Source organism: Abramis brama (genome assembly GCF_963993115.1).
Source record: "Abramis brama genome assembly, chromosome: 1".
In the NCBI taxonomy this organism is placed as follows: domain Eukaryota; kingdom Metazoa; phylum Chordata; class Actinopteri; order Cypriniformes; family Leuciscidae; genus Abramis; species Abramis brama.
Window position 1 is genome coordinate 39,617,834 of NC_139963.1, and position 23,448 is coordinate 39,641,281.

The 23,448-nt window shown below is 36.9% G+C and overlaps 6 protein-coding genes across 6 annotated transcripts; 3 read left to right on the forward strand and 3 right to left on the reverse strand.

Moving 5' to 3' along the window:
• The first annotated feature begins 1,123 nt into the window (after positions 1 to 1,123).
• LOC311083107 (hemoglobin embryonic subunit alpha-like) lies at positions 1,124 to 1,862 on the forward strand. The gene is made up of 3 exons (XM_084114392.1): positions 1,124 to 1,258; positions 1,358 to 1,565; positions 1,651 to 1,862. Exons 1-3 carry the CDS (start codon positions 1,164 to 1,166, stop codon positions 1,777 to 1,779), a joined length of 432 nt encoding a protein of 143 aa, XP_083970518.1. The 5' UTR covers positions 1,124 to 1,163; the 3' UTR covers positions 1,780 to 1,862.
• A 1,489-nt stretch (positions 1,863 to 3,351) lies between these two features.
• On the reverse strand, positions 3,352 to 4,143 carry LOC311083045 (hemoglobin subunit beta-like). Its single transcript, XM_084114295.1, has 3 exons — positions 3,985 to 4,143; positions 3,674 to 3,896; positions 3,352 to 3,567 (listed from the first exon to the last, which is right to left on the reverse strand). Exons 1-3 carry the CDS (start codon positions 4,074 to 4,076, stop codon positions 3,439 to 3,441), a joined length of 444 nt encoding a protein of 147 aa, XP_083970421.1. The 5' UTR covers positions 4,077 to 4,143; the 3' UTR covers positions 3,352 to 3,438.
• A 1,544-nt stretch (positions 4,144 to 5,687) lies between these two features.
• On the forward strand, positions 5,688 to 6,414 carry hbae1.1 (hemoglobin, alpha embryonic 1.1). Its single transcript, XM_084114404.1, has 3 exons — positions 5,688 to 5,810; positions 5,910 to 6,117; positions 6,203 to 6,414. The coding sequence occupies exons 1-3, from the start codon at positions 5,716 to 5,718 to the stop codon at positions 6,329 to 6,331; spliced, it is 432 nt and encodes a 143-aa protein (XP_083970530.1). The 5' UTR covers positions 5,688 to 5,715; the 3' UTR covers positions 6,332 to 6,414.
• Positions 6,415 to 8,838: 2,424 nt separating this feature from the next.
• Positions 8,839 to 9,629, reverse strand: LOC311083028 (hemoglobin subunit beta-like). The gene is made up of 3 exons (XM_084114277.1): positions 9,471 to 9,629; positions 9,160 to 9,382; positions 8,839 to 9,053 (listed from the first exon to the last, which is right to left on the reverse strand). The coding sequence occupies exons 1-3, from the start codon at positions 9,560 to 9,562 to the stop codon at positions 8,925 to 8,927; spliced, it is 444 nt and encodes a 147-aa protein (XP_083970403.1). The 5' UTR covers positions 9,563 to 9,629; the 3' UTR covers positions 8,839 to 8,924.
• A 5,975-nt stretch (positions 9,630 to 15,604) lies between these two features.
• On the reverse strand, positions 15,605 to 16,508 carry LOC311083066 (hemoglobin subunit alpha-like). Its single transcript, XM_084114317.1, has 3 exons — positions 16,308 to 16,508; positions 15,927 to 16,134; positions 15,605 to 15,832 (listed from the first exon to the last, which is right to left on the reverse strand). The coding sequence occupies exons 1-3, from the start codon at positions 16,400 to 16,402 to the stop codon at positions 15,704 to 15,706; spliced, it is 432 nt and encodes a 143-aa protein (XP_083970443.1). The 5' UTR covers positions 16,403 to 16,508; the 3' UTR covers positions 15,605 to 15,703.
• A 1,267-nt stretch (positions 16,509 to 17,775) lies between these two features.
• Positions 17,776 to 18,639, forward strand: LOC311082993 (hemoglobin subunit beta-2). The gene is made up of 3 exons (XM_084114235.1): positions 17,776 to 17,965; positions 18,069 to 18,291; positions 18,395 to 18,639. The coding sequence occupies exons 1-3, from the start codon at positions 17,874 to 17,876 to the stop codon at positions 18,524 to 18,526; spliced, it is 447 nt and encodes a 148-aa protein (XP_083970361.1). The 5' UTR covers positions 17,776 to 17,873; the 3' UTR covers positions 18,527 to 18,639.
• The last annotated feature ends 4,809 nt before the right edge of the window (positions 18,640 to 23,448 follow it).

Here is a 23,448-nt window from a genome sequence, read left to right on the forward strand (position 1 = left end):
CTGGTTCAGGTGTGTTTAATTGGGGTTGGAGCTAAACTCTGCAGGACAGCGCGGCCCTCCAGGACCGAGATTGGTGAACCCTGCTGTAGAATAACACATCAATAAAATAGTTACTGAAGTAGTGAGTAGTGAGTATTACAATAACATAGGCTATAGGCCTAAGTAAAATACAGGAGGTACGTCCACGGACTGGCTCTCTTCAGCCTTCCTTGAGGTTCGAGTTGTCCTGCTTGCCACTGGGTGAAGACAAATATAAATGGAAGAAAAATATAAACGAGCCACGATTATGACAAGCTTAAAAAATAAAATAAAATAAAAAACACCTATTCTTTGGACATGAGTTGGGTAACTGAAGACATGAGCCAACATGAGATCGGGCTGGGTTTAGCTCTGTCTCTAATTCTGACAGCCTGACATGTCCTGTCAAAGTCACGTGCTCACTGCACTGCACGCAAGACTCACTTGCGATTTAGTTTAGTTTATAACATTATAAGCTGAGACTTCATTAGAATCATATAAACTCCATTTCTTTTAAAGTCTCAGCTTACTAACTAGCATTATCGCTAGCTATTAATAGTCTGACTGTGGTGGTCAACTAGCTGCCAACATGATGTTAGGACCAACAATCAGAAACGACTATTCAGTCTTACCTATGAAAGGTAATTCCCCGAAATATGTTTTGGATTGTGCCAAGGTTTGTAAAAACCCAAGGCTGCAAGGCATAGGCTATCTTCAGTCCTCTAATCCCTGCCGTGTGGGTTTTTCTGAATTGTGTCTGAATTTTTGGTTTTATAAACACATCGAACTCCTGATCTGTGTTATGTCCACATAAGAATATGTTTTAGTGTGCGTCTATTTTACACTCTTGTTTTTTTCTTGACCGGGTGGTTGGTGGCGCCAGTGATTGATGGTATTCAATTGACTTCAATTGAATGAATTGCTAGATAATTGAATAAAAATGAATAAAAAATACAGCTATACAAAGTATATTGTAAAATAAAGTGGGGCATTCAAAAGTTGATAAGTCTTCCAAAGCTTGATAAGTCATCTTTGGGGGTGTGAGGAGGGTCTTGGGTGTTTCTTTCTGATGGCAGTATAAAACAGCCAGTCCTCTTGTCAGCAGTCTACAGAAGTTTTCTGCAAACTAAAGTCATCCTTCCACGATGAGTCTCACTGCCAAAGACAAAGCTGCCGTCACAGCCCTTTGGGCCAAGATCTCAGGAAAAGCCGACGATATCGGACATGATGCTCTTTCTAGGTAAGGTTTATTATTGTGTGCTGCAATATGCTAATAGTCATAGCTTATTGTTTTCTCTTGGTGTGTATCTGAAATTCAAATCAACGTGTCTGCTTATAGGATGCTGGCGGTCTACCCACAGACCAAAACCTATTTCTCTCACTGGAAAGACCTGAGTCCCGGCTCTGCTCCAGTGAGGAAGCACGGGAAGACTGTGATGGGTGGCGTTGGTGAGGCTGTCAGCAAAATCGATGACCTTACTTCTGGACTTCTGAACCTCAGCGAGCTTCATGCTTTCCAGCTGCGAGTTGATCCCGCCAATTTCAAGGTAAAAGCATGAAAGTTCGTCTTAATTTTGTCATATACTCTCGAAGTCGCGGTAACCTGAATTCGCTGTCTGTGTTTTCCCATAGATTCTGTCCCACAACATACTCGTGGTTCTGGCCATTCTGTTCCCCACCGATTTCACTCCCGAGGCCCATGTTGCCATGGACAAGTTCCTCTCTGCTTTGTCTCTGGCTCTGGCCGAGAAGTACAGATGAGCGCGCGTGGTTGTTCAAGACCAGACGGATGCCTGTAACATTCTGTCTTATTATGATGCAATAAACGAGTATGCAAAACCTTAACTAAATGTCTTTGCTGCATATTTTTTCAAGCCATAAACCTGTTTCATTTGCATATTTAAACAACATTTCAGAAATGTTTGCAATTTTGAATGTAATCAATCAACTGGGGAAGTATGGTGATATCTATTGCCTATTAGTTTTTAGTTTTTTTTTTTAGCCTATTCACCTGGGCCTTTACCTGTCAGTGTCTGCTTTTCAGTAAATTATGTTTTAAAACTTCGCTTTGTTGTCATAAAGTGAAGACAATTAGGCTGGCAAATGGAGAGAGATACGGCGCAGTCTCACATAAGAACACAAATTATTTATGACTATTTAATAAATTAGAACTGCCATCCAATGAACATGGATTTCTTAATACAAGCATTATCAGCTGAATTTGGGGAAACCAATTTAAAAATTTGTTGTGTTGCCTTATTTCAATTACTTTTGTTTGATTTGTTCATTGCAAAGAGCTGAAAGTCAGAATTTTTTGCCAATAAACCTGATTTGCAATGGGGGTTGAATTGCGATTATACAACTGTATATATTGAGAGGACTCTGATCAAAATAAATAAAAAATTATGAAATCTACTTTTTTTCTTTTTTAAGAACAAATATACACAACTATAAGTAGGCTACAAACGATTATACACTTTTACTTAAAGTATTTGTTTGAGATTCTTTGACTTTTATTGGAATAAATTATAGTTACTAAATTTAACTGATAAATGTAAAAACAAATTCTCTATAGGCCTACTTTTTACAGCATTTGTACAAGACAGATGGACTTCCATTTTAAAAAGAGGATGAAAGACGTTTGCAAATCTAAATCTGTCTTTAATATGATTTCAAACCCATGGAACAAATGATCTCTGTTTTGCGTCAAGTATGAAGTATAATTTTTATTATTCTATTTGATCAAAATAACATCATCAGTGAACTCTCTAACAACGAGCAAATTGTATTTGGTTATGTTTGTTAGTTATGCTAACATCAAATGTTATCATGATTTTTTCGCATTATCATTGAAAAGCTGATATTTGTCTTCTGTATTTGTGTTAATATTTGTATGGCTCCATGGACTAGGTACTAAATGAACTGTAAAACTCTAAAACTCTGAAAAAGTGTAGGGTAGGCTATACTTGCATTTCAACATCCTGTATATTAAATATAATCAGGCCTACTTTTAGTTTGAGATGGCAAAATGCAATGTTGAGGACATTCTTTGACATATATATATATATATATATATATATATATATATATATATTTTTTTTTTTTTTTTTTTTTTAAATAGAAGTTGATCAACCGTTGGTATTATTATGAGAAGTATACGGATCAGGTCATGTACCCACTTGCTGCCTATTTTACTATAAGATGATCTGTTAGAAACAGTTTATATCAATATTTGATTTGTTTGATTTTTTACTCAACTGTTGTCTGCAGCAGAAGCAATCCCAAAAAGAGTGAATTCATGCGAATATAAAAGAACACATGATGCACGTAATATTGAATATTCACATATTTATTTGCTTCAACTCAAAAGAACATATTCTAAACATCAGATGATCCTCTGTGCACAAGCAGGTTTAGTATCTAGTGATACTGTCTTCCAAGGGCGGAGACCACGACGGCGATGAATTTCTGAAAAGCGGCCTGGACTGCAGGTGTGAATCCAGCACCCAGTTGTGCAGCAACAACGATGGTTAAGCAGTCAGCCAAAAGCTGTGGGAGGACAGAGAGCAGTGATATATACACAGACGAGATACGTGAACAATGAAGCCAGAACAAGACAGCCTATTAATGAACGTTACTTGAGTGTCAAACTTACCCTGAAGTTATCAGGATCTACGTGGAGCTTCTCGGAGTGCAGCACACTTAGTTCAGCATAGGTGCCTTTGATGTTGTCCATGTTCTTCACAGCCCTGTCCAGACCACCGAGCACAGTTTTACCGTGAGCAGCAACCATGGGGTTTCCCATGATGGCAGCGGCGTTGTAGAGGTTTCCAAAATTGCCGAAGTACCGCTGGGTCCAGGGGTACACGATAAGACATCTACGAAACACAATGAAAAGAAATAATTTTATCAGAGCACAGTTTCGAAACTAGTTGCCTGCCTTAAAGTATTGCTAAGACTCAATACCTTGCCAGGGCTTGGGGACCAACGACGTCGTAGTTAATCTTGGAGAAGACGTCCTGGATGGTGGCCCTCTCAAATTCTGTCCACTCAACCATGTTTCCGACTTTAGATGTTCAGACTAAACGCCTTTAACAGAAGCTGAAGAATCCTGTGAAGAGAGAGTTTCAGAGATGCACTTTTAAATGCGGTTCGTCACCACACCCCCTGCAGGCTATTGGGTGATAAGTTTGTGGGTTGTTTCAACCACGTCCATCCAAGAGATGCATATCATAGCCTACTTACTTTTCTAATATCTACAAAGACTATACTTAAAACAGTTAATTTTAGCAATAGTTTGCAAGGAAAAAACTGAAACAACAATAGGCCAACTGACACTGAATTCTGTTAATAACTTAATTTAATAAGTCAACATTTTTTAAAGAACAATTATTGTAATCGGAGGATAGGCTATCGATTGCATATAGATAAATGCATAGCCTTTGAAAGAATATTTTTGTACATTTCTGCCTCTTCATTTTCGCTGACATTTTTGTTTATAGTAGGCTATAGAAGTAGTGTGACAACTAATAATAACATCAAATCGTTTTAACTGTCGAATAACTGTCAATAAAATTAGTAACTAAAATAGTGAGCATTACAATAATATACTATAGGCCTAAGTAAAATACAGAAGGGAAATTCAGAGAACAGTCCAATGTCAGGCTCTCTTCCCTTCCTCGATGTTAGTGTTGTCCTGGCTCCCACTGGATAAAGACAAATATAAATGGAAGAAAAATATAAATGAGCCACCATTTGATGACAAGCTATAAAATCGCCTATTCTTTTGAGATTAGTTGGGTAACTGAAGACATGGTTTAGCCAACATGATATCGGGCTGGGTTTAGCTCTGTCTCTAATTCTGAAAGCCTGACATGTCCTGTCAAAGTCACGTGCTCACTGCACTGCACGCAAGACTCACTTGAGATTTAGTTTAGTTTATAACATTATATAAGCTGAGACTTCATAAGAATCATGCGAACTTGTAAAGTCTTACCTTTATAGCATTATCGCTATAGTATGACTGTGGTGGTCAACAGCTGCCAACATAATGTTATGACCAAATACATAATAGGCCTACAACCAGAAACAATTAGACTATTCAGTCTTACCTGTGAAAGGTTATTCCCCGAAATATGTTTTGGATTGTGCCACGATTTGTATAAATTCAAGGCCTATTTCCTTCAGTCCTCTAATCCCTGCTTGTGTGTGTTTTTCTAGATTGTGGCTGAATTAATGGTTTTATTCAACACACCAAACTCCTGAACAGTGATATGTATGTCCACATAAGAATGTGTGTTTTAGTGTGAGTGTCTATTTTACACTCTTGATTTTTTTTTAAAGTCTTAAACCACCGGGTGTTGGTGGCGCCAGTGCTTGCATGGGCACGTCATGTCGGCATGCAGCTATATTGTAATATTGTAATTAATTACATGATGGTAAATTATTAAATTAACTTCAATTAAATTAATTGCTAGTTAATTCAATGAAGGTGAATAAAAAATACAGCTTTACAAAGTATATAGTAAAATTATAGTGTGGCATTCAAAAGTTGATAAGTCTACCAAAGCTTGATAAGTCATCTTTGGGGGTGTGAGGAGGGTCTTGGGTGTTTCTTTCTGATGGCAGTATAAAACAGCCAGTCCTCTTGTCAGCAGTCTACAGAAGCTTTCTGCAAACTAAAGTCATCCTTCCACGATGAGTCTCACTGCCAAAGACAAAGCTGCCGTCACAGCCCTTTGGGCCAAGATCTCAGGAAAAGCCGACGATATCGGACATGATGCTCTTTCTAGGTAAGGTTTATTATTGTGTGCTGCAATATGCTAATAGTCATAGCTTATTGTTTTCTCTTGGTGTGTATCTGAAATTCAAATCAACGTGTCTGCTTATAGGATGCTGGCGGTCTACCCACAGACCAAAACCTATTTCTCTCACTGGAAAGACCTGAGTCCCGGCTCTGCTCCAGTGAGGAAGCACGGGAAGACTGTGATGGGTGGCGTTGGTGAGGCTGTCAGCAAAATCGATGACCTTACTTCTGGACTTCTGAACCTCAGCGAGCTTCATGCTTTCCAGCTGCGAGTTGATCCCGCCAATTTCAAGGTAAAAGCATGAAAGTTCGTCTTAATTTTGTCATATACTCTCGAAGTCGCGGTAACCTGAATTCGCTGTCTGTGTTTTCCCATAGATTCTGTCCCACAACATACTCGTGGTTCTGGCCATTCTGTTCCCCACCGATTTCACTCCCGAGGCCCATGTTGCCATGGACAAGTTCCTCTCTGCTTTGTCTCTGGCTCTGGCCGAGAAGTACAGATGAGCGCGCGTGGTTGTTCATGACCAGACGGATGCCTGTATAAACTTTCTGTCTTATTATGATGCAATAAAGTATGAAAAACCTTAACGAAACGTCTTTGCTGCATATTTTTAAGTCATTAACCTGTCAGTGTCAGTATCGCTTGTTGTCATAACAAGAAGACAATCAGCAAATGAAGAGAGACGAAATATAATATCAGAACACAAATATTGTTTATAACTGTTTAATACATTCTATAAGACTGCCATCATGAACATGAAAGTGATGTTGTTTTTCCTCACATAGCTAGGCTACTCAGTATGAACAGTTTTGGTTACAAATCTGGCATTTAAAATACAATAAAACATAAAATAACCAACCACAAAAATAAACAAGCAAATACATTTAAACAACTTTAAACTTTAAAACCTTAACATGAGACCAGACATTGCTTCATAATTTATCAGCCTTAAGCATAGCTTGTGTATTTTAACATAGCCTAATATTGATCATTACAACATAAATCTATTCTCTTATTAAAAAAATATTTTGCCTGTTGGTCTGAGCTCTTGTCGTTAAACTTTTATTAAAAATAAATTATGAAATCAATATCAGTTTAAAATATAGTCACAGATATGGACGTCTCATGCAGTTTATTTTAATTATAACTTATTTGTAAGTTATAAATTATATTATAATAAATAATTATAATATTTATTATATTATAAATATAATACATTTAATATTTATAAATTAAATGTATAAATTTAATTATATTATAAATATAATAAATATATTTATTTATTATACGTTTATTATTCATTATAATAAATAATATTATAAGTTTAATTATAACTTATTTAATTTAAATTATGGTCACGACCGAACGATTAGTATTACAACAGTATTCGAAATTTGAATATCAAATAAAATCAGCTATTGCTGAAATTAATATGCACATATAACAATAGCTTACTCAGATATTTTCTTTTGAATACTTCAAGAACAAATAAACTAGTCAACCTGAAGTCCAAATGATAATTCTAATTACCAGTCTTATTATATATATATATATATATATATATATATACATATATATAATTTTTTTTGATACTTCCTAGACAGCAACATGTCATCCCAAATCCGGCACACATCTGGTACACGTGGATTCCACAGGCTCCAGATGTGGGCCGGATCTGGGCCGACACGTTGCTGTCTGGGTGACTTTTAATGGAGTAAATTATATTGATTAAATTTAATTGATAAACAATTTCTCGGTACTTTTTACACCATTTGTACAAGACAGATGGACTTTTAAACTAAGCTGAAAACTAAATTCGTGTTTAATAAACCCATAACAAATCTGCTCTGTTTTGCGTCAATGGTAAACAATTTTTATATTTAACAAATGAGGCGTCTCTCGCTCGGAAAGAACATTTAAAGTTATTTTTCAACGTGCAATATGTAAACCTAATATTACTAGGGTTAAACCCCATCGAAACTGTTCATTTGGTGCATTCTATTATTTAATTTCCATTAAAATACATTCAAATTTCTTCTTCTTCTATTATTATTATTATTATTATTATTATCATTATTATTATTACTTTGGCCTTTAGGTTATGAATCAGCACTTTTACCATCATAACCCTCATTATTAAAATAACGGACTTTTCCTGAAATCAAATTATTATCATTCGTATTATTCTATTTGATCAAAATAACATCATCGGTGAACTCTGAAACAACGAGCAAATTGTATTTGGTTATGTTTGTATCGTAGACGATTAAAACATCTAATATTATCATGATTTTTCAATGAACATTGAAAAGCTGATATTTGTCTTTGTGTTAAATTTGTATCTATTTCTAATGAGCTCCTTGGACTAGTAAAGGCTAAATGAACGGTGAAACTCTTACCTCTCTGAAAATATATTTCAACACCCTGTATAAATATAAATTAATTTTAGTTTGGAATGGCACAATGCAATGTTGAGGACATTATTTGACAGAATGTGTATTATATCCTGTAGGGCCTACATAAAGTGGTTCATTTTCTTTTGTGCGTTTGTTTAATTAAAACTTGAAATAGGACTAATCTGAATTTATTTAGCTATTTGGTTCCACTTTATTTCGATAGTCCACTTAAGACATTCTATGAACTATAAGTAACTTTGCAACAACATGTCAACTAACTCTCATTAGTATTAGTAGACTGTCAGTAGACTGTTAGGTTATGGTTAGGTGTTAGTAGAATAAGTTGAATTGTTGTTGCCAAGTTACTTATAGTCAGAATATCTGTTGGTGGACTATCAAAATAAAGTGTTACCGGTTATTTCACCAATATTATTATGAGAGGTGTTCGTATGCACGAACTTGCTGCCTATTTTAATATATGATTATCTGTTAGAGACAGTTTTTACCAAGGTTTGTTTTATTTTCATGTCAAAGGTTGTCTGCAGCAGGAGCAATCCCAAAGACACAAAGAGTGAATTCATGCGAATATGAAAGAACACATAATGCACTGAATATTGAATATTTAAATATTTATTTGCTTAAACTCAGAAATCATATTCTAAACATCAGATGATCCTCTGTGCACAAGCAGGTTTAGTATCTAGTGATACTGTCTTCCAAGGGCGGAGACCGCGACGGCGATGAATTTCTGAAAAGCGGCCTGGACTGCAGGTGTGAATCCAGCACCCAGTTGTGCAGCAACAACGATGGTTAAGCAGTCAGCCAAAAGCTGTGGGAGGACAGAGAGCAGTGATATATACACAGACGAGATACGTGAACAATGAAGCCAGAACAAGACAGCCTATTAATGAACGTTACTTGAGCGTCAAACTTACCCTGAAGTTATCAGGATCTACGTGGAGCTTCTCGGAGTGCAGCACACTTAGTTCAGCATAGGTGCCTTTGATGTTGTCCATGTTCTTCACAGCCCTGTCCAGACCACCGAGCACAGTTTTACCGTGAGCAGCAACCATGGGGTTTCCCATGATGGCAGCGGCGTTGTAGAGGTTTCCAAAATTGCCGAAGTACCTCTGGGTCCAGGGGTACACGATAAGACATCTACGAAACACAATGAAAAGAAATCATTTTATCAGAGCACAGTTTCGAAACTAGTTGCCTGCCTTAAAGTATTGCTAAGACTCAATACCTTGCCAGGGCTTGGGGACCAACGACGTCGTAGTTAATCTTGGAGAAGACGTCCTGGATGGTGGCCCTCTCAAATTCTGTCCACTCAACCATGTTTCCGACTTTAGATGTTCAGACTAAACGCCTTTAACAGAAGCTGAAGAATCCTGTGAAGAGAGAGTTTCAGAGATGCACTTTTAAATGCGGTTCGTCACCACACCCCCTGCAGGCTATTGGGTGATAAGTTTGTGGGTTGTTTCAACCACGTCCATCCAACAGATGCATATCATAGTCTACTTTCTTTTCTAATATCTACAAAAACTAAACAATATTTTGCTGGAAAAAAAACTGAAACAACAATAGGCCGTATGAGACTACTGCATCATGTTTATAGCCTACCATATTTTAATATGTCAACGTTTTTTAAAGAACAATGTTATCGGATGTCATAGATTGTATATGATGGAAATAAATAATACATGCATATGAATTAATATTTTTTGTACATTGGACAATTCTGAACAGAATTTAGTATCTGAGAAGAAGTGATATTCTCTCATATCTCCACCACTTAGACAAATAACTGATCAATAACTGAATAACTGAACAGAGTTGCAAACTACAGAATGATTACGAAATCGAATAGCATATAGAGACGTATGTATTTGACATTACAGTTTCCTAAATAACAATTTTATTTGAATAACTGTTTATCAAACAATCAATATCAATAGACTGTCTCCTTAATTTACATTGAATATTATTTGCAACGTTCGTAAAAAAATTCTTCAGTATGCTAGGCTCAGTATGCTAGGCTTTGTATCTGAACATAGGCAACTTTTGCAATATCATATTCCCATAACCTCGCAGTAACTTTATATTGTACAAGCCTACAATAGAAATGTCTTGCATCACAGAACGAAGTCTTTTAGCGACCTCTGCTGTTCACGTCTATTAATTTTGCTAATATAATAAATATAAATTACACAGAATTAGTTAATCACTTTAACCAGCAGGGGACGCCAATCTCTCTCTCTCTCTCTCTCTCTCTCTCTCTCTCTCTCTCTCTCAATTCAATTTTTTCCAATATACCCCATAATTTGTATTATTATATATTCATAACCTTTGTACATGTTACTTTTTATATTATTACAAGTAGGCATATGCTACATGCAGAGGTGTAGTCCAGGGGTCAGAAAGTAAAAGTCCTGCCATATGTTTATTCCACCCATGACCTCAGACAGCTGATTTCACTAATTAGTTCTACCTACTGGCTGAAAAACTGCTAATTAGGTGGTGTAATTAGGCTAATTCAGGTGATTGGAACAAAATACTGAGGAGGACTTTTACTTTCTGAACCTGGACTTTACACCTCTGGCTACATGATAATATCATCATATTTGAAACCTTTGCTATTCAGTCCACTATGGGCAGTACATCCACTGATTCCTTTCGAGAACATTATTGCCTAATGCCCAAAGGCTTTACATGTGGTCTCAAATTAATAGGCCTAATTACTTATTTGTTTACTTGGCCACAGTCCGGCCACAATTGGCTTTTGAAATCTTGATAGAATAAAGTAATATACAATATATTGACAAAGAAAAAATGTTTGGGATGCCTGCCTTTTCAAGCACATGAACTTTAATGACATCCCATTCTTAATCCGTAGGGTTTAATATGGAGTTGGCTTCCACTTTGCTTTCACTTTGTTATAATGGACAAATAATGTTATAAATTTACTGTGAGAGACCAAGCTGGCAGGCATGAGGAGTCAGAAAATAGGTTTTCAAGAAAATATAGGTTTTTATTTACAAAAACAAACAAAAAACACTAATTTATAGAATAACAGAAAGTTCTGGGCCCATAAAAGAGGTCAACTAAACAGAACTTAACTCAGGTAACATAACCTTAACATAGGCTGAACAACCCAAACCTGGACAAACAAAACAGACCCTCTAGACCAGGGATGGGCAAACTCAGTCCTGAAGGGCCACTGTCCTGCAGAGTTTTGCTCCAACCCTGATAAACTCTCCTGTCTGTAGCTTTCTAGTAATCCTGAAGACATTGATTAGCTGGTTCAGGTGTGTTTGATTAGGGTCCCAGATAGACAGCAACCATCAAAATAATGTTAATGTGTCAATGTTAACTGTATTAAATCAACATCTCTTTTGCTCCAGCAATTAATGTTGAATTTTTGTTTTAAATTTCATCCATAAATCAATGGTGATGGCATTGAGTTAATGTTACAATGTGATGTTGGTTTAAAACAACATCTTTTAAATTCAAATGGAGAGCTTCTTTAAATGGGTTATTGTCTATGTGTGTTTTACCATAGCAGAAATGTTAATTTATAGCATCAAAGAAACAATGAACATCAGAAGAAATGTGGTTTCAACTGAGGAAATACATCAGTAGGCTACACACCGCTTTGTAAAAAGTAACGCTGGGAACATTTTAAGCAAAAATGGCTTGCCATATGTGAGCGAAGAACGACATGATCTGAATGTGAACGCACAAAGAAGAAATTCGTTAAAGCCATCGCACCACGGAAGGCTCCAGGAAATCTGTTCATCCGCATATTGCAGCGACAAGGGGATTTCAGGAATCACCGTTCAAGCTAGACCTATAATAGAAAATGTCTAGTATTTTAGAAAGCTTGACCAGCCAAGCTAAAAGTGTCGTGCAATAACGATTAACTTTTTCTAATAAAGTCTGTAATTATTATATCTAATTTGTGTAGTTCTTGGAAGGAAAGTTATTGGCAATAGCCTATGTCAGTTATTAGAAATATGGAATCAATTACATTTCAATTACCCTTCATATACGTATGAGTTCAGCCGAACAACTACACTATTTTCTTTTAGAGGCTGCTATACAGCCGAAATGATGCAAACTGTCCAGCATCACAGTTTGCATCATTTCGGCGGTATAGCAGCCTCTAAAAGAAAATAGTGTAGTTGTTCGGCTGAACTTTATTGAATCATTTTCCTGTTATCACTGTAAAGCTGCTTTGAATTTTGTAACAAGCTATAGGCTATATAGCTAAATAAAGGTCACTTGACATTTTAAGATTTAGAAGTCCGTGATAAATTGTTACACCGACCACGCTAATTTTGAATTTTAAAACAGAAAACAAAGAGTTGGAACATTACATTGTAGATATTTAGGCTACTGTCTGTTTAAATAGCTCACAAACTTTTGGTTGGTTTACTCTTAAATATATAGGCCTACCCAGCAAACACAGAACGTCAGCACACCCAACCTTCTAAAAACGTTTTAACAACATGGCCAAAAGGTTGCTATATTACTACACTGTTAGACCTTACCAGGTTTTTTTTTTTTTTTACAGTAAAATACTGGCAACACTGTTGCTAGTAATTTACTGTTAATTGTACAGTTCTTTACTGTAATCTACAGTATGTTACTGTAAAAATGCACTAAATTAAAACGCGAGTTAACTAATTTCACTTGCAGAACCAGACTGCCTTAAATTGACCAACTGTCATTTAAATGTATTAACTAAAATGTATAATGCATTAATAATGTGAGCAAAATATTACTGTGAACTTATTTCATTTGAGGCCACTAAAAAACTATTGTACATAAAAAGATTTCCACTGGACCAGCAACTACACAGTCACCGCCTGTTAAATAAAGCAACATGCAGCATATCATCAGTGTTTGTAGATCTTCTTCTGGACTGAAGCACAGGCTCTACTCTTCAGCACAATGGTGACCCAAAAAACTAAATTTTACAGTAAACTATATACCTCTTTTAGAAACTTAGAGTTTATTACTGTTAAAATACATTTTGTGGGTGTGTCTTTTTATCTTACACTATTAACCCTTTGAACCCCACAGGAAAATCCACACTACAAAGAGTAAAATTAACATTGACACAGTGTTGCAGTGAAATAATTAAGGGAATATGTAAGTGATTGTTGAGCATTAGTGATGAACACCTGCTGTTAACAAGCAGATTCACTGAAGGAAAGAGGAACACACGAACAGAAAATAGAGAAACACAAGAAATACAACTGCCTTCCAGCCATTACACATTATTACACTTATTATTAACCAGTATGACTTTATTTCTGTCATACATCTACAGAAGTTGTTATTGAGATGTTTAATTGAAAATGTTTTAAGTTACCATTATAGAGATCAGTGTTTGCTTTTAGTTGGGACTCTTGAATTTTTAACATTAGTTTTTTTCTTGCTGCTTGAATTGTGTTTTTGCAGGTCACACTTGTGCATACACACATGGTTAGTGAATGATTGCAGTTATATTGATTATGATGCCAAAATCATCATATAACCTGTTCAATCACTAACCTCATTCAGAGTTTAATCCTGTATCAAAAGTGTTACATTACTACCACTGTGAAACTACAGCAATGAGTTACAATGATGATTTATTTTAACACATCATGCACAACCAAAGCAACAGAGATACACTGTATTGTAGAAACACAGATATATCATAAATATTAAATTCCCATAATTCCAAAGCTTATATACTGGATGTGATCAGAGAATCAGACGTTCAGGATGATTATGGCATCATCTCAACAGCCTAAAACACCTGATCATCTTCCTCTTGGCTTTTTCTTGCCATAACATATACATAACATTTTATAAACACACAGTTAAAGCAGCCAGAGATAAACTAATGTTATAAAGTCAAGGGTCAAGAGACCAACTAAAACAAATACTGATCTCCATCATGGTGACAACAAACTTTATTATTTTCAATTAAATATCAACAATTAAATATCTGTTAATTCTCAACAAGAACTTTTGTACATGTATGAAAGAAATAATCGTAAACTGGTTTCACACTCGGTGGCTGGAAGTCAGCTAGTTCTTGTGTTTCTCTTTTTTCTGTTCTTGTTTCTCTGTCCTTCAGTGATTCTGCTTATCAGGTGTTCATCAGTTTCAATTCACTCACTTCTTTTCATTCACTCTGTCAAGGGGACTATATATATATAGTCCCCTTGACAGAGTGAATGAAAAGAAGTGAGTGAATAAAAGAAAGTGAAAGTGAGTGACATATTCCTTTACAGAACAACTCACAGAAATCAACTATGAGCCAGTTTTAGAAATTTTTGGATGAAATACTATTTATTCACAGTTCAATGTACTGTGTCCAAGTGATCTGAGGACGCGGGCGGGTATAGATATATACACTAGATGTCGCCTTGGCTACTGCAGTTCATTGGAACGAAACCGTAGCCAAGGCGACATCTAGTGTATATATCTATACCCGCCCGCGCCCTCAGATCACTTGGACGCGGCTGCGATATAAATACTGTTCGTTTTCTCATACAAACGCTTGTTTCGTGTCTTAGGCCATCAATGTGTACTTACGATGGGGAATTGTTTAATTTGGACGATGTGGAATTGTTTTAATTTGGATTGCATGCTCTTTGAGGTGGTGACCATAGACCTGCATTATATGACTGACAGACAAGAACGGTTTGACCTAAAAATATCAAAATTGAAACTTCTGCGGAAAAAAAGACACCTACATCTTGGATGCCCTTGAGGTAAGCTAAAACATACCAAAATGTTATTTCAAAGTGAACTATCCCTTTAAGTGAAATTATTGAACTTAAATATTCAAGCTTGATAAAAATGATCATTCTAGAAGAAAATTTCAGATGGCACTTAAAGGCTTTTGCATCTTAACTATAATAGTACTATTATATATATATATATATATATATATATATATATATATATATATATATATATATATATATATATATATATATATACATATATATAATAGTACTATTGTGATTCGCACATGTTCTTCATCTTTATTAGAATATCTCTGTAATTTCAACCTCCCAGTACTCTGGATTCTAGCTCGCTCAGTTGATGTCAACCATGAACATTATCTCTGAATTGAATGAACTTTTCCCGGCCGCATTTTTGTAACTGATAAAGGTAAGTTAACCCTGCTTTACCCCTAGATTTAGGTCATTTAAAAAGAAAAAGTCATAATTGATTGATTGATTGATTGATTGATTGATTGATTGATTGATGTCATATTGAGTAGGCCTATATCGTGTAGCGTTTACCCTTGAGAACACACGATCGACATGATAAAATACAGGTTAATGGATAAAAACAAGACTTGACTCATTCAGTTCTGTGCCTTTTATTGAGAAATGTTATTCAGACATCATGCATGAGTTGGTTAGGGGTGCCGCACAGTCTTGCCCATGGATGCCCACTGGAAGTTTAGCGGTACTTCTCAGCAAGAGCCAGGCCCAAGTTCTGAAAAAACTTGTCAACTGACACGTGAACATCTGGGGTGAAGTCTCCAGGGAAGAGCATGGCGATAACCACTATGATGTTGTGTGCGATGATCTAGAAAAGGAATAAAGAGAAACACATTACCATGATTAGGCTATTACTACATGTCAGTGTTGGGTAGACTTGTAGTGCTGTTGTTTTGGTGTACCTTGAAGTTGGACGGGTCGACACGCAGCTTGAAAGCATGAAGTTCGCTCAGGGCGGCCAGACCTCCCACAAGGTCGTCTATTTTTGAAACGGCATCGCCGACTGCACCCATGATAACCTTACCGTGCTTCCTCACTGGAGCAGAGCCGGGGCTCAGGTCAGCCCAGTGAGAGAAGTAGGTCTTGGTCTGAGGGTAGACGGTCAGCATTCTGAAGAAGAAATTAATAACAATAATCATTTAGGTAATCTAAACATTAGGCTTGAATGTAGAAGAGATAAAAACATTAACTTTTCATGTTGTTTAGCAAATTTATTTAACACGTTTCTATAAAAGTCCGTTAATAATCTTAACTTAAATAGAAAGACAATAGGTCAGTATTACCTGCCGAGGGCTTCAGCGCCGATCTCATCGGACTTAGGGCTGATCTTAGCCCAGATGCCCTTCACCGTAGCCTTGTCCTTATCAGAGAGACTCATCTTTTTTTTTCTCAAGTTAAATCGTCTTCAGAAAAAACGGTGTTGGCGAAAACGGGATTTTGTTCCACTTTTTATATAAAACTAAAGACGGGCACACCCATGCAATCGATCCAAACCACACCTCTTCAACGCTTTTCTGCTGATCTCTAACCTGTGGTGTCCAATCAAAAACGTGCCAATTTTGTGTTTCTTGTTTAATGAAGATAACGATTTTCTTTCTACGTATTCTATACGCATTTTTTTTCAAAGGTGTGTGTAAATTAAATGACAATTCAATGACAAATATGAAATTATTTTTTCATATTTTTTTTCAATTGATCATAAATAAATATTTAATTTCTTGTTTAAACTTATGAATCATAATTAACACGTTGTTTAAATGAACTGAACCTAAAATACCCGATTTTTTTTATAACGTTGAGAAATGGTTGCATTTCTAATAAAATGAATTCTAAATCATACAGTTTATTTCAAAATCATTATCAACTAAATATGCTTGCAAAATAGCTGCATTAATCTTTTTATACATTGTAATCAAAATACCAATTTGGAAAGGTGCTGTTCCCTACACTCAAAAAAATAAAAATAAATAAATAACCCTTTTTTTAAGATTTACGAAATTTTAATTGTATAGTAAAATTCCATCTAATTTAATTGAATAATGCTCACATATTATTAATATTATGGATTAAGAATTGTAAATGAGAAAAATAGAGATAGAGCTTAATAAAACATTTTGTATAAACTTAAATGGAACAAGGGAATGGATTTAGTTTATGTGATTCGTATTCATACATTTAAAAAAAAATAAAAAAAAATTGTTTTATGAATCTACGAATACGAATCACACTAAATGGTCCATTCCCTTGTTCCATTAAGATTTATACAAAATGTTTTATTAAGCTCGGTTTTTACTCATTTAAAATTCTTAATCCATAATATGAATAACATGTAGCCTAAGTATTATTCGATTTGATAAAATTTTACTATAGGCTACAATTGAAAATCGTAAATCATAAAAATGCATTTTTTTTTTTTTTTTTGTGAGTGTAGGTATTTCACCGAAAACAACCACATTTTATTTAAATGTATGAACATTTGTTTGTTTGTTTGTTTGTTTGTTTTGAAAACAAACTATTTATTTTAACCCTATAACAGTGGGGCATATTTGGGGAATAATGGCATGATCATTGTGGGCACAACCAAAATTCGTTATGCATATATTTGATGAAAAAAAAAAAAAAAAAAAATGCTTGTTCATGTTTACTTACTAACTTTTTGGACAGGGTCCGATCAGTGAGGTCCAGACACATATGCGTCACCTGCTTAGATAAATTATCCAATAAGACTTTTGCATATTTTAATGGGCGGAGACATCAGACATCAATAAATTGTACTTCGGTTTCTGAATTTCTGCTAGTGATTCCTATTGGACTTAAACAAGCACCTAAGGACATCCTAAAGCGTAAACATGGTTGAGTGGACAGACGCAGAGCGAGCTGCCATCGCAGGCCTGTGGGGAAAACTCAATGTCGATGAAATTGGACCTCAGGCCTTGTCCAGGTAAAATAACTGAACCAGATTATTAATAGACGCATTCTATCAGGACTCCCTCTGTTAGATGATATCAGCTACACAGTTTCTCTAATGCTTCTGTTCTTTTAAGGTGTCTGATCGTGTATCCCTGGACTCAGAGATATTTCTCGACCTTTGGCAACCTGTCAAGCCCCGCTGCAATCATGGGTAACGCCAAGGTGGCAGCTCACGGGAGGACTGTGATGGGAGGTTTGGAGAGAGCCATCAAGAACATGGACAACATCAAGGCCACCTATGCCGCGCTCAGTGTGATGCACTCTGAGAAACTGCATGTGGATCCAGACAACTTCAAGGTAGGTTTGCGCACGACATACAAAAACTGTTGTGCTGCATATTATGTTGAATACATTCATCACCGAAAAAAAGCAGCCACTTAATAGATCTCTTGCTCTACAGCTTCTCGCTGATTGTATCACCGTGTGCGCTGCCATGAAGTTCGGCCCCTCTGGTTTCAATGCTGACGTCCAGGAGGCTTGGCAGAAGTTCCTGAGCGTGGTCGTGTCCGCTCTGGGCAGACAGTACCACTAGAGTCTCATCACCAATGAACACCAGCTGTATTGCAGAAGATCGCACCCCACGGAGCTGTTCACACAAAGATCTAACTCTTATACAATAAGATCAATAAAATAATGCTAAAAGCACTTTAATGTTGTTTGCTCCCATTTATTCCACAAAACACACTGATCATAGTCTATGATCATAAATATAAACTAAAATAAATAAATCAATATATATATAAACTCTTAAAAAATAAATATATATATATATATATATATTGATGGCAAATTAAGAAAATAATCCTGTTCTTTAACAACATCATATTGGGGTTTTAACCATTTCTTAGTGAGTTTTTCTTCAAGACCTAATGAGTCAGAAACTTCTTACAAATAAGCCCTCTAAAAGACAGTTGTAATAGATTTGCAGACTGTGGGTGTTAACCGCTTGAATTCATTGATAAAAGAAATTAAATTTATCGCAGCCTCCATAAGCTGACACTCTTATCTATTTTAATAATATCATTATTTATTAGTCTGTCAGTTTCTCTGTTTGCAGATTTGTTTGCAACTTATTTTATCAAGAGAAAACAGTGAATTAGCTGCAATATTATGCTTGAACAATATTTTTGTATAGGGAACGTGAGGAAGAACCTTCTTATTATTATGAAATAGTAAAAACAACAATACAAGTTCCAGCAGGCCAAATTCTATTATGAGCTGTTTTGTCATAAGTTTTAAAAAAAAAAAGATAATTACAATATGCCAAATAACAAAGGTTATAGAATTAAGAAATTCAGAGATGGCCACATTTCAGTTAGATGAGTTAGAACCTTAGAGTTAAACGTGTTAACTCGAAGAGGTGTAAAGTTAAACTTATAGGTTATGCTGTAACTTTACACCTCTTCTTCGAGTTAACACGTTTAACTCTAAAGTTAAAACACATCTAACTCATCTAACTGAAATGTGGCCATCTCTGAATTTCTTAATTCTTTAAACTACTTTATAATATATTCCATTTAAAAGCATATGGCTGCACTTTTGCTGTTCCATATAGTCAAAACTGAAGAGTAAAACATTTTTTATATACCTTTGTTTCTGAATAAGTAGGCTAATTTATGTCATAAAATGACGACTCTGATTTTTTTTTATGGTCAGAATTTATCCTAAATGACGAATTAAAAAAAAAAAAAAAACTACAAACATTACATGTATACAAAAATGTATAATTTAATGATGAAATATTTGAATATAGGCCTACACATGCAGTTAATACCTGCAATGTGATTTCTAACGGATGGATGAGTTCTAAAATAATTTTAGAATCGTTAACTGAGGCTAAACGACGAACGAGGCGGACAGTATGTTTTATTTAATTAGTGTACATAGAAATATGTGAAATGCTTATTATCATTAAATGTTTTACTTTTATAGACCCAAATAAAACTATATTTTAAAAATGAAGAGTCTTAAATGTACACTATCTAGCGGTTTTATTCACAATTAACTAAATTTAAATGAGTCAATACATCCTTTCCAAAAGGTTTTTATTTTTATTTTATTTTTTATCTTATCCTGATTCAGTGTTTATTTGGACCTGATGGGATAGTTTTCGCGGGAGCATGAAAACTGGGCCCTGTTGATTGATAACGCTCACTCTTAGCGCGCTAAGAAGACTTGAAAGATATATCTTACCAAAGTTGTTTCCTAAGCGTGTTCCCCGAACCATACCTTAGGAAGCTGCTTAACCTTCTTACGTGCGACGTTACCGGGTGCTGTCCGTGGCGATGGTGCTGAATTTTTTTATATTGATGGCTCAGAATCAATTATTCTCTCGTGCAGGGGCTGTTTATGTGAGAAAGCAGTGATCTTTATAAAAGAAGCACTTCAGAAATAGTTGAAATTGCATTTAGTAGGACTCATGGGATATTATAAAAAATAATCCAAACTATAATAGCCAATAGCCTAGCCTACATATTTTTTAATTGTATCATATATTGCTACCATAATAACCATTTAAATTTTTTTTATGTGCTTTATTCTCTTTCCCATTTTTGTTCGCTGAGGTGGAGCTGTGATGAAATATTGTTCTTGGAAATACTTTCCAGCATTTCAGTAATAAAAGTGTACATCTTATGCCACGTTCCAGGCAACCTGTAACCCGTGTTTTTCCAACTTGTAACTGGGAGTACATCGATCTAGTAGGAGTTCACGGGTGGGAAGTCACGGGTTTGACTGCCGTTCCAGTGCACTTTCACGGGTAGGTTGGAAAAACACGGGTTACAGGTTGCCTAGAACGATGTACTCCCAGTTACGAGTTGGAAAAACACGGGTTACAGGTTGGAACGCGGCATTACATACGGTGCTCGGGAGTGATCAAAAAGGATTTAAACAGTAGATTTTGAATCTCTTATTGGAAACTCAGAGATGTTGATTCAAACGGAAATTACCACACGACCTGTTTGTCAAAAAAAAAAAAAACAGTAGACTAATTTGGCCAGGGATTTTTACGCGGGTTGGGTGAGAAAAAACACTGATATTATGGATTCGGACGGCACTAAAATCACCGACTTGCCCTGTAAATGTTTAAAATACCGTACGAGCCCACGAGAAACAATATTAGCGTCCAAACAGGACTTAACTGACAGTAGCCTATGCTTTCACTGGCCTTTAAAAGCGCTCTTTAATTAAATTAATAATATTGTATAATAATATAATTAAAAATCTAACAACAATCAGTGTAATGACAATTTTATTCTTTGCATGAAAACACTTGAATTAGCCTAATTGAATACTGTCTGGGTGTATTTAAACTTCAGAATTATATTCATAGACCTGCAACAGTGATAAGGTAAAGCTAAGAGTGGTCCAGACCAACCTTCCGAACGTATGACTTACAGAAGGTATACTTAACTAAGAACGTTTCGGGAAACAAGTATCAACGAAAAGGTACAACTTAAGGTGTAACTTAAGAACGACGGAGCGTTAAGAAGGTTTCGGGAAACCCAGCCCTGAGTATTGAAAGTGAAAATAAGGGGGAAGAGGACTCGTCACCTCTTTCCCCTGCATATGAGAAGCTGGTGGAGGTGATGACTCGTGCCATGGCTAAACTTAATATTGAATGGCCGGCCGAGAAACAAGGTGCTCGTCACAAAGGCAAATAAGAAGAGCACTTTTTGTCACAATGTGTCAAGCTAATGTGTCATCTCCATCACGGGGCCTTCCATTTTTTCCTGATCTGCATAGTGAGCTATCCAGATCATGGAATAAGCCGTATTCATCCCGACTTTTCAGCCCCCAAGTACATATTTATTCAGATACAAGGGGGTTGAAAGAATATGGCTATGGGACAATGCCCAGGGCTGAACAGACATTAGCCAGCTATCTGGCCCCTGGTTCAGCATCATCCCTGAAGGCCCCAGTGCTACCCACTAAGCCACTAAAAAGTATATCTAGCTTAGTGGGGAAAGCATATACGGCAGCAGGTCAGGCAGGAGCGTGCTTACACACCATGACAGTCCTGCAAGCATATCAGGCTGACCTGCTGGGGGATTTGGATGAGAGCGAGGGGGTAGGGCCCGATGCAGTTCGAGAGCTGTGTCGGGCAACAGATCTTTCTCTCAGGGCCACTAAGGAGACCGCCAGAGCAATAGGGTGGTCTATGGCAGCCTTGGTGGCCACTGAGAGGCATTTATGGCTCAATCTAGCTGAAATCAAAGACAAAGATAGAGCCTTTTTTCTGGATGCCCCACTAATACCACCCTCGCCGCTCCCAACCCCTGGGGCTGCGGGGCATGAGCAGCCCCAGCCATCTAGCTCCTCATACAGGGCGCAACAGAAGGAGAGTGTCACATCCCATGCTCTTCTACAAAAATCAGGGGGGCAGAGCCGACACTCTCAGCCGAAGCCTTTGAAGCAGAAGCCGGATCAGAGGACCGTTCTTCAAGCTAAGAAGGCTTCGGCTCAAAAAAGGTCCTGACGCCATTTGGGTTAGACCTCAGCCACAACCAGGTTGGAGTGGTGTACACCTCAGTATACGGTGCCCACTCCACCTCGGGGTCCTCAGGGGGCTGTTCTGCCAACCCCACCAACCTTGGTGCTTTAGGGTGCAGTGGTCTCCAGCGAGCACACAGAGCAATGTCAACTTGACGCTGCGTCAAACTCGCACTCTCTGGGGGGGGTTCAAAAACAGTCACTTTGGTTGTTATCTACCAGTATGCTTCAGGTCACCGAAGTGGCTGTTCCAGTTACACCAGAGGCCAGTCTCAAGAGACTGGTACCCTTAGTAGATTATCAGGAAGAATCTACAGAATATATCTCAGTGGGTCCTGCAGATCGTAGAGAAAGGCTACAGAACCCAGTTCGGTTCTCATCCGCCACGCTACAATGGGGTGTTGGTCACGTTAGTGCATCCCGAGCAGTCTCTGGTAATGGAGCAAGAGGTGAAAGCTCTGTTAGCGAAGGAAGCTATAGAGCTGGTGTACTCACCTGACAGAGAATCGGGTTTTTACAGCCAATACTTCATTGTTCCAAAAAAGGATGGGGGGTTGCGTCCTATACTAGATCTTCGTCAGTTGAATCATACAGTCAAGAAGCTCAGGTTCAAGATGCTGACACTCAAACAGATTGTGACTCAAATCAGGTCCGAGGACTGGTTTGTCATGATAGATCTAAAAGACGCAGTTCCTGAGGTTTTCTTTCGGGGGCAAAAAATTCCAATATCGGGTGCTTCCATTCGGGTCTAGCTCCATCACCCCGCACATTCACGAAGTGCATAGATGCAGCTCTGGCCCCGCTCAGGCTGCAGGGCATATACATTCTGAACTATATCGACGACTGGCTCATTCTAGTGGAGTCGTAGCATGTGGCAGTTCGGCATTGAGATGTCGTTGGAGCACACATGCAAAAATTGGGGTTGAGACTCAATGCCAAGAAGAGTGTGCTTTCTCCAGTACA

Coding starts and splice junctions, on each gene's coding strand:
- LOC311083107 (XM_084114392.1), top strand. CDS start 1,164: ATGAGTCTCACTGCCAAAGACAAAGCTGCCGTCACAGCCCTTTGGGCC. Junction 1,259..1,357: donor GGACATGATGCTCTTTCTAG/GTAAGGTTTATT, acceptor GTCTGCTTATAG/GATGCTGGCGGTCTACCCAC. Junction 1,566..1,650: donor TTGATCCCGCCAATTTCAAG/GTAAAAGCATGA, acceptor GTTTTCCCATAG/ATTCTGTCCCACAACATACT.
- LOC311083066 (XM_084114317.1), bottom strand. CDS start 16,402: ATGAGTCTCTCTGATAAGGACAAGGCTACGGTGAAGGGCATCTGGGCT. Junction 16,135..16,307: donor GGCGCTGAAGCCCTCGGCAG/GTAATACTGACC, acceptor TTTCTTCTTCAG/AATGCTGACCGTCTACCCTC. Junction 15,833..15,926: donor TCGACCCGTCCAACTTCAAG/GTACACCAAAAC, acceptor TTCCTTTTCTAG/ATCATCGCACACAACATCAT.
- hbae1.1 (XM_084114404.1), top strand. CDS start 5,716: ATGAGTCTCACTGCCAAAGACAAAGCTGCCGTCACAGCCCTTTGGGCC. Junction 5,811..5,909: donor GGACATGATGCTCTTTCTAG/GTAAGGTTTATT, acceptor GTCTGCTTATAG/GATGCTGGCGGTCTACCCAC. Junction 6,118..6,202: donor TTGATCCCGCCAATTTCAAG/GTAAAAGCATGA, acceptor GTTTTCCCATAG/ATTCTGTCCCACAACATACT.
- LOC311083028 (XM_084114277.1), bottom strand. CDS start 9,562: ATGGTTGAGTGGACAGAATTTGAGAGGGCCACCATCCAGGACGTCTTC. Junction 9,383..9,470: donor GGTCCCCAAGCCCTGGCAAG/GTATTGAGTCTT, acceptor TGTGTTTCGTAG/ATGTCTTATCGTGTACCCCT. Junction 9,054..9,159: donor TAGATCCTGATAACTTCAGG/GTAAGTTTGACG, acceptor GTCCTCCCACAG/CTTTTGGCTGACTGCTTAAC.
- LOC311082993 (XM_084114235.1), top strand. CDS start 17,874: ATGGTTGAGTGGACAGACGCAGAGCGAGCTGCCATCGCAGGCCTGTGG. Junction 17,966..18,068: donor GGACCTCAGGCCTTGTCCAG/GTAAAATAACTG, acceptor TGTTCTTTTAAG/GTGTCTGATCGTGTATCCCT. Junction 18,292..18,394: donor TGGATCCAGACAACTTCAAG/GTAGGTTTGCGC, acceptor CTTGCTCTACAG/CTTCTCGCTGATTGTATCAC.
- LOC311083045 (XM_084114295.1), bottom strand. CDS start 4,076: ATGGTTGAGTGGACAGAATTTGAGAGGGCCACCATCCAGGACGTCTTC. Junction 3,897..3,984: donor GGTCCCCAAGCCCTGGCAAG/GTATTGAGTCTT, acceptor TGTGTTTCGTAG/ATGTCTTATCGTGTACCCCT. Junction 3,568..3,673: donor TAGATCCTGATAACTTCAGG/GTAAGTTTGACA, acceptor GTCCTCCCACAG/CTTTTGGCTGACTGCTTAAC.